The following is a 9,381-nucleotide window of genomic DNA, read 5'->3' as shown; positions in this document are numbered from 1 at the left end:
TGTGTGCCCTCTGGTGGAGAAAGAGCATATTACATCCTTTACACTGCTTTTGTCACTGCATTGAGGTAACTCAATACAACACCAAGATCTGTCATCCACTTGTCTAACTTAAAGGAACAGAGAGTGAATTATCATTTTCCCAAACACACAGAATGCCAAATGTGCCTGCAGCTACATTGGATTTTGCATTTCCTCCCTGTCAGTCTGTGAGAGATATGACTGATGGGATTGGAAGTGATTCATGGAATATAATTAAACATTCTGTCCCCCTGCTGGATCCTGCCCCTCTTATCCCCCTCACCCTCTGTTCTTCATCCTCTGCCATCCCTTCTCATCCCCTCCTCTGCTTCTATTCATCCTTCCGTGTGAACCGCGTGGACGTCACAGCCTCTATCAAGTGGATGTGTGATCGGCCAGGTCCTGGGAGACCCAGCTGAGAATTTACAGCCTGCAACTCTTGATCTTTTCATCCCTTTCATCCTTTTCCTTGTCCCACTCTCATCCATCTTTACTCTTTTCCATTTGAACTTTCCCAAGAAAGTGCCTCACTTTCATAATCTACCCTCCAACCCTTGACCAATTCTCTCATATTATTGAATTGCAAGTGGTATATTGAAATGTACTTCTGTTTGTTATTACATTTTAAGACACTGACAGTCAGAATCAGTTATTGCATGTTGATGTTGGTTTTATTGGGAAATATTTCTAATATATTTGCTTCCATGAAATATGTTGCTTGACCCACACAATACTGTTTAGTAGACCCAGCTTTCACTGCAGTATGACTTTTAGTCTTCTGTTAAATATGTATCAGCTTTGCACAGTGTTGGTGTGATCTTGCCCCAGGTTGTACGGGTTGGTTGGGTGAAGTTTTTTTCTGGACGACAGTTTTCAAATAGTGCCGCAGATTCTCAATGTGTTTTAGACCCGGCTTTGACAGAGCCATGGTAGAACTTCCATTGTGATGTTACTGAGACACTCTGACGTTCCTTTGGCCTTGTGCTGTAAAGGTGAATATCATTCCAAGCTTCCATTTTATATGGACCGAAGCTCGTTCTTTTGCATTATGACCCTGTATTTTGCTCCATCCATTCTTCCTTGAATTTTAACAGGATCTGTGTACGTTTATGCCACTCCCAGCCACTGATCCTATCCCTAACCCTTCCCAAACAACGTTGATATTATATGGTATTCTAATCTATTACTTTTTATTACTTTATCTAACTTCTGTAGAATGCTCTTGGGTCTTTGTTTTTTCTTAGATTCGCAGCCAGACCAGCGATTCTTCAACAGAGAGGTTTTTAATTTAAATCAGGATAACAGCGTAAAGATTTACAGGTGGAGGCCAATGCTGAGGTAATTATGTCCTTGTTATGGAAATGTATTTCATCTGTGTAATCTGGGCGCTTCCTTAGCACACTGGTTGAATGTTTACGCAAGCAACATCTTTCAGTTTTGCAATTTTGTTACGGATATTTCCCAACATAAACCAGTGTCACCATACAGTAAGTATTTTGAATGACAGTGTTTTAAAATGAAAGATCAAACAGAACAAAATGTGTGTGTACTGCACATGAGCTCACTTTGTCAACCGGTTAATGATAATATCTTCCGGCCAGGGATATGTTTGTGCAAATGGACAAACATCTGTTAAAAGTAAATACATACTCCTCCTTTTCCCTTGTAAAGGTAGATAACGAATTGCTAATAGGAAGATTATGTGGAACACTGGTGATGCAACGCCACAAAAGTCAACACAGCAGAGTTTTAGTTAACAGATAAAAAGAAGAGATACCACCACACCCACAGATAACACAGCAATTAAATCCACACTAAAGACAAGGGATTATACCACACAAATAACATATCACTCCCAAATTAATCTAAGCAATGCCATATGTTCAGTTTATGTACATCAAGTCAATACCATCTTGAATAAATTCAGGGCAATTATACCTTACCTTCTTCCTCATAATTAGCTACCGTTTTCATCTAGATACACTTTTCATCTACCGTAATTCCGCGTTTATAACCCGCATCGTGTATAAACCACACCATTAATTTTATAACTTTGAGTGTTAATCGCACAGATATATAGACCGCATTTGCCCGGGTGAGTTATGACTCGCGCATACATTGTACATTATTATTCAACTTCTGTCATAGGGCACTACCAAAATTAACTTGTTGAAGAATAATGTATGTTTTTGAAAACCCTGTAACGCCAATTGTATCATATTCGCTACATGGGTTTCTGAGACCTCTACGTCATCCAGGAATCATCCGGGAGAAAGGTCGACAGTGGAGACGGTCATAAAGAATGTCACTCCTTTATTAGCCACACCCATTTATTTAACTATTTCTTTTAAGTCCATGTATGAGCTGCAATTTATAGGGGTTTATTTGCAAACCAATGCTATCTACAATTTATTGAAAACAGGAACAGCTAGCATGTTAGCTGTTCCTAAAGATTTCCCATGAATTGCACTAATGAAAATATTAAAACGCATGCTCAGAATGTTAGTGTGATCAATGTAGATCACACACATTTGATGCCAAGTGGGGCTGACAGCCGGTAGCCCCACTACAGCGTCATTTCTTATTTCAGACCTGATTGTCTGTCTCTCTGTCTGGGTCCGACATTAGTTGTCAAGAAGAGCGAGGAGGGTAGATTGTCTTAGCTAGCTTGTTAGCTTCACAAAAGCCAGATAACTTGAGAAAATTAATAAAGTAGATTTCGTACTCGAGCATCAGTTTGAAACCCTTAATTTGGAGGAGAAACTTGAAGTAAAGCGACTTGGTGCCCATCAGCCACGGGATAATGTTATCACTCAATCTGCTGGTAAAAGTAACAGCGGGTTTAACATGGAGTGGTTTTTGAAGAAAAAGTGGCTAACGGTTAGCATATAAAAGAAGGCACTCTTCTGTTTTCCATGTCTGCTATTTGGTGGAGATGGTACTTGGTCGAGGACGGGTTACAAAGATTTAAAACATCTTTCTGAGAGGATTGCAAAATATGAGAGCAGCTGGAGTCATCTGGACAATGATGTGAAATTGGGCTTACTTGGAAGGTCGCAACCCAAGTTGACAGTGCATACAGGCTCTCCATTGAGCAGCATAACAAACAGGTGGAGGAAAACAGGTACGTTCTCAGTCAGATCATAACATGTATTAAACTGGGTGGAAAATGTGAGAAGTTGATGTTTTATACAACACTCTACAAAAACGAAGCATCGATGCATCTGGGATTAGCAGTGCGCTCACCCGTTTCAAAGAGAATGTCCAGAATATTCAGAAGCAAACTGATGAATGGGCTGCCACCGTTCACAATGGAACAGACGAGCCAGGCCGACGAGTAACCCACACAGCGCAGGTGATGAAGGAGGCATGCGACACAATCATCTCCCAGGTGGAGCAGAGGTTTTCACAAAGTGACCAACTGATCGCTGCCAATCTGATTGACAGCTTGCTCTTCCCACAATTTGTCCTGTCATTCCCTACATCTGAGCTTGACTGAGCGGTGAAACTATGGCCTCAAGGAAACAAGGAAAAGTTGAAGTCTGAGCTGACCACTCTGTACTGCCACACTGAGCTTCACACTGGTATATGAGGAATGCACTTTCTAACTTTTCTCAGTCTCCTCCAGTTTTAAATTTTAGAAGGAGATGAGGTCCTGGTCCACACCTGCGGAGTACCTGGTTTGGGGGGCCTGTTGCTGTCCCTGTCCTTGTCCACCTGGTCATACTTTTGACCTAGTCTAAAATCAAATAGACTGGATTTAGCCCAGAGAAATGTATTAATTATTCCAATTGGACTCTTAATATCTCACCCGGCACAGCCAGAAGAGGACTGGTCACCCCTCTGAGCCTGGGTCCTCTCTAGGTTTCTTCCTAAAATTCGGCCTTCTTAGGGAGTTTTTCCTATCCACTGAAATGCAACACTACTGTTGTTTGCTCCTTGGGGTTTAAGGCCGGGTGTCTCTGTAAAGCACTTTGTGACAACTGCTGTTGTAAAAAGGGCTTTATAAATACATTTGATTGATTGATTGATTGGTAAGACGGCCGTGTCTCTGTTACGATCCATCCATGAGAACAACCTAGAGGAGGCTTTTGCTGAGACTGTCACTCTGCTGAAAATTATCATAACACCTATAACGACATCAAAAACCTTCACTTGCAATACCATGGGACAACCTCGACTCAACGCATTGGCCATGTTGTCCATCGAAAGCCAGCTAATTCAGCAGCTACATGACTTCATTCCCAAAGTCATCGAAATGTTTGCCCAGAAGAAGAACCGCCGTGCCACCTTTCTCTTCAAGTGAGCCCTCAGCCTTGGTGAGTGAAAGCATATTTTATCATCCTGCCTTTGTGGTGCTGGTCCGTGCATTGGTCATATTTTTGTGCTGGATCGATAGATATAGATGGTGACGAGTGTCACTGTGTCCATGCTTATCTATTAAGGTTGTTGTCATAGAATGGACCTGTATCCCTAAAAAGTTTTCTTTCCACTTCGTTGTGGCCTTCAGTGGTGTTGAGCTCATTGCTGTTCGCTTATGGCCCTGTAGGCACATTGGTTCTGAGCTTGGTTGCATTCCTAATTTAGGTTTGTAAATGTGACAGTGGTAATTTTACATGTGTGAGAGAGAAGGAGAGGAATTACCCAAGAAGGTCTCTCTCTCTCTCCAGTATGTGTACTACAACACCTGGTAGAAGCAAGCCGCTCTGTCGTTAAAAGTGTTTTGTGGAGCCACGCTGTTTGTTGATGTGTTAAATAAACACATCAGTAACAAGAGGGGAGTTTTGTAGCTTTACTGGTATGTATCCTATATTTTGAAATGATTTGTGCCCCACAAATGTTTCTATATATAAAAACGCCACTGTACACATGCCTTTGTTGACAAAAACATGTTTTTGCCAAGCCCGAATGAGTTTCGATGTAATTAACTTTTCTGTTAGGCCATGGTACCTGTCACAACTAAAGATTAACTAATGTCTAGGTACTTTAGTTGTGGCCAAAGGTTTCCTTGCATCAGTTTCTCTATGAATTTCTCCCCACTGTCTCTAAGCTTTTCATGTTAGTGCATGAAAACACCCAACTTAAAGCCTTTGATAAGGGTGTGCAGTGACAGTTAGGTAAGCAATGGACATGTGACTAATGCTATAAATACTGATTACTGACTACCTAATACAACTCATCACTCGCTGTAATTCAGGACGTGAAGGTAAATTCCAATTACTTCAACTAATGGCAACGTTAGCAAATGGGAATATGTTAACATAATAGTAGTTTTGAATTCATCTGTGATCAATATTCTCCCATGTTTAACCGTTCTCTTTCTCTTTTATAGGATGGCCACGATGACCCTCTTTATTTCCGTTGTGGGACTCCTTGCCTTGCTGCAACCTTATTGTTTATTAGCAGATACCAACACCCAAAACCCTGCAGTCCAGAAGGAGATTGTTGACCTGCATAATGACCTGAGACGTGGGGTTCAGCCCCCAGCCAGAAACATGTTGCAGATGGTAAGAAAGACACAGCCTGAAACATTTGATTGCACTTCATCTACCTTAGATCTGACAACATGCTGATTGCTGCAGTTAAGAAACTGTCAGCTGATTATAACCTAACCTATATGGTTCTCCCCACAGAGCTGGAACAATGAGGCAGCTATCAATGCCCAGAAATGGGCTAATCAATGCACCATGAGCCACAGCCCTGCTGACCAGAGAAGAACCAGCAGTATGCTAACTTTAACTTTCTTATCTCCTGTACATGTTGCTTAAATCAGTGGTTCCCAACCAGCGATATTAGGACCCCTGGGGGTACTTGGCCTCTCCACAGGGGGTACTTGAAAAAACTCATGACACCATAGGCTTACTAGTGAAATGTACATGGGGGGGTCCTTCAGAGATGATCCAAGGAGAGCAAAATTCTATCGGTGGTACAGTTACTGAAAAAGTTTGGGAACCACTGGACTAAAGTTATAAGAAAGTTATAAGTTATAAGAAAACAGTACTGTCTCATGTCTTTGTGTTTCTGTGTGTGATCAGTCTCTCACAGAATTTAAACAATCAATTAATTATTTTCTATTTTACTAAGTAGCTCAGCGCATAGCCTAGTTAAAACAAATCTACCACAGCCACCAGGGACGTCTAGCCTTGCTGTAAAATGTATTGTGTAAAAATGTTTACGAAGAAATGAATGGTGTTGTGTTCACAGCCTCTGGATGCGGAGAGAACTTGTTCATGTCCACCAATGAGAGACCCTGGACTTCGGCCATCCAATCCTGGTACAGTGAGGTCAACAATTATAACTATGATTCCAATGGATCCATTAATGGAAAGGTGGTCGGTCATTACACTCAGGTCAGTTGAATTTATCACACTATCATAAATTAGGTGTAACTGATATACAGTTAAGCCAAAAGTTTTGAAATGACAAACTAGTGACAAAACACAGTAAGACATTGTGCTGGAGACACAAATGAATAACGTAACTATTTCTGTTCTTAGCCATGACTTGCAGTTGACTAGTAACTGACTAGAGAACTACTGCTGTTCAGCTGTTCTCAGTTTCTATGTGATTAGAATGCTTTTTGATGGTGGAAATTATAAGACCATTGTAAATGGTATAGAAACTTGCATTTTCTCAAAGATTGGCAACAATTTCATGGGGTATGAATAATGTTGGACATGGCATTTTATGTAAAAATGTGAAAAAACAGAAATAGTTACATTATTCATTTGTATCTCCAGCACAATGTCTTACCATGTTTTGTCACTTGTTTATATCATTTCCAGCCAGAAGAAACCTATTGGTCAAATAAAAATTCCATATAGCTAAAAATTTGGCATGGGTATGAATACTTTTGTGCTTCACCGTATATAAATAAAACACTGCCGTTCTGCCGCTCTGTTAATTGCTCTTTTTACATTACCCATTTGCTTCATTCTTTTTTTGCCATTATTTTATCAGGTAAGTACGCTAAGAAAATATTCTTATTTACTGCCATGACTTGGGTGCAATTAGGGATAAATATCTCGCTCAGCTACAGAACTGTATGGTTTTCAGCTTGGGGCTTAGATCCAGCAACCTTGTGTACTGGCCCAATGTTCTTGACCACTAGGATACCCTTCTCTTTCTTTCTCTGCTCTCCCAGGTGGTATGGGCCACGTCCAAGGAGATTGGCTGTGCTGTAGCCAAATGCCCCAACAGCGTGTGGAAGTTCTACTACGTATGCCAGTACTGTCCTCCGTAAGTCCCCTTTGTGCTAGCTTAGTGCTAATGTTCCTTGTTTGTAGGTTGAATCCTTGTTTAGAAAAACATCTGAATACTTACAACATTTTCCATTTTGCTTAATGCATTTGGCAAATAAATAAAAGCCAAACCCAAGACGTGAACATAAGAATTTACAGTGGAAGCTCAAATTCATTGAGTATTTGAAAAAACATACTCCATCTGAACCCGTCCAATGAAATTCATGGATATTTGCATGTGATTGTGTTTGTCCTTGAAGTGGGAACTATGTAGGGAGAAAGCCCTACAACACAGGAAGCCGTTGTGCAGATTGCCCCAACAACTGTCAAAATGGCCTTTGCCAGAGTTCTACCTAAGGAACAGGTAAACCGTAACTGCTAGAAAAGTAACTGATTATTTTTTGTCATTAGCAATTCTCAATATGTTAATGCTATGAAAATATGGTGTACAGCATAGTCAGGAAAGTTGTGCCTCTGGTGTAAAAACACAGAATACAAATCAGAAAAGTTGTAATATTACAATGCTGGATATAAATTAATATGCACTGTACGTTTCCTTACCCCTGTACAGCTTAGACCTGCAAGTTCACCAGCAACTGGATCATCTGAGAACTTAATGAATCACCATAACCAATGTACTGTATACTGTATGTAATTGAAGCTGTTTCTTCTGTCTACACAACATCAAATTCTGTCTGTTTTCAAACCAGTTGGGTGGCGGGACTGACGTCATTTGCAAATAAACGTTTATCATGAACATCAAACTGCAAGTTTATTTTCTTAGAACATCAGGACAAGAGAATGATATGTACAGAGGGCATTGGCATTCATTAGTGTACTGTGGTAGAAATGATTGTAGTTTTTACCCACGACAGTACTAAAACGTATTGAGAGACCGCATACCACGGGTGTGACATCACATCACTTTTAATGTACTTTACAGTGTTTTATAAACCATGACCAAAAATGTTTTCTTGAACGTCAAAAGTACATTTCTTAAAGTTTTGAGGCCATTGTATTGCATGGTAGGGACATACTGTAGTTGTGTAGCAACGGTGCAAATATGGGAAGGCCTATCCGTCCTCAAACCTTAGAATTTGCCAATGTCTTTGTCCCAGGTTGTGGGGTCCGCCACCTACTGTGGGTCGCAGTGCTCTGGTCGATCCATGTTTTTGGTTTGATTGCAGGTGTGTGTCTGTGTGAGGAGGGTTTGGGAGGGGGTGTAGGTGTGCACGCACTTGAAAGAAAACAAAATTGGAGTTGAAATGCTGATATACAGTTAGTGGTTTACAGATAGATACTGTCTGCTCGATCACGGCTGATCACCAAATGTATGTTAGCCTGATGCTGATGAACACAGCCTTCACAAATGATAAATAATAATCAAGACCACTTGATTGGAAACTGAGCGGCATCCTTGAATTCCGACCTGAAGACTCATAATGTGATCTTGTTGTTAATAGAGTTCCCAGGTGTCCAAACAACAACGTAACTGTCTGTAGTCCATCAAAGTAGACAAAGCCCTCTGGACGCTTCAGTTGTGCTAATCCTCTTAAACCAAGAATGAATGACTTTGTATCTGCTGGAGGCTAAAAACAAATAACTTTAAAATCAGTTTATATTTACACTTAAATTTCCCCCCCAAAATTGGCAACACGGAAGGCAATAATAAACAAGACAACAGTCAAATTTAATCCCCAAAACACAAATTTGCCCAACATAAAATTGCACTTCCTGCATGTTTCTAATTGGAAACACTTGCACTGTGAAGTGAACATGTTTAATAATTCACCCGCAAATCCATAGTTATTTCTTACACTCTGGCAGGGTCCACTTTCAGCCTTTCTGTTGTACTCCCTGCTCCTCAGAATCAGCTGGATGTCAGATGGGAGGGTCCACGGGTTCTCATCCAGTGTTCTTTTCTCAATGAAATGCACCTCACGGAATATTTCCTCACATAATTCTCAAAATGAAATGGAGAAAATCAGGGGGGCGGGACCTCTGGCTTTCTCATCCAATGAGTTTTGAGAAGGAAGACAGGATCTGAGGATATGAAATGTAGAGCATTCCAAGGTATATAAACCAGAAGGAAAAGGCTCCAAGTTTCAAAACATTCTATAAC

At 40.7% G+C, this 9,381-nt stretch overlaps 1 protein-coding gene across 1 annotated transcript; it reads left to right on the top strand.

The window, feature by feature from the left end:
* Positions 1–5,120: 5,120 nt before the first annotated feature.
* LOC105020443 (cysteine-rich secretory protein 2-like) lies at positions 5,121–8,016 on the top strand. Its single transcript, XM_010887476.4, has 7 exons — positions 5,121–5,224; positions 5,351–5,525; positions 5,652–5,742; positions 6,223–6,368; positions 7,163–7,257; positions 7,520–7,623; positions 7,831–8,016. The coding sequence occupies exons 2-6, from the start codon at positions 5,352–5,354 to the stop codon at positions 7,614–7,616; spliced, it is 603 nt and encodes a 200-aa protein (XP_010885778.1). The 5' UTR covers positions 5,121–5,224; position 5,351; the 3' UTR covers positions 7,617–7,623; positions 7,831–8,016.
* The last annotated feature ends 1,365 nt before the right edge of the window (positions 8,017–9,381 follow it).

This window comes from Esox lucius, chromosome 23 (genome assembly GCF_011004845.1).
Source record: "Esox lucius isolate fEsoLuc1 chromosome 23, fEsoLuc1.pri, whole genome shotgun sequence".
In the NCBI taxonomy this organism is placed as follows: domain Eukaryota; kingdom Metazoa; phylum Chordata; class Actinopteri; order Esociformes; family Esocidae; genus Esox; species Esox lucius.
This window is presented reverse-complemented; position numbering and strand designations above follow the sequence as displayed.

What these genes read in the sequence shown, in the direction of transcription:
- LOC105020443 (XM_010887476.4), top strand. Translation starts at nt 5,352, where the DNA reads ATGGCCACGATGACCCTCTTTATTTCCGTTGTGGGACTCCTTGCCTTG. An exon ending in TGACCAGAGAAGAACCAGCA is followed by an intron (nt 5,743 to 6,222) that starts GTATGCTAACTT and finishes TTGTGTTCACAG; the next exon opens with CCTCTGGATGCGGAGAGAAC. An exon ending in TGGTCGGTCATTACACTCAG is followed by an intron (nt 6,369 to 7,162) that starts GTCAGTTGAATT and finishes CTGCTCTCCCAG; the next exon opens with GTGGTATGGGCCACGTCCAA.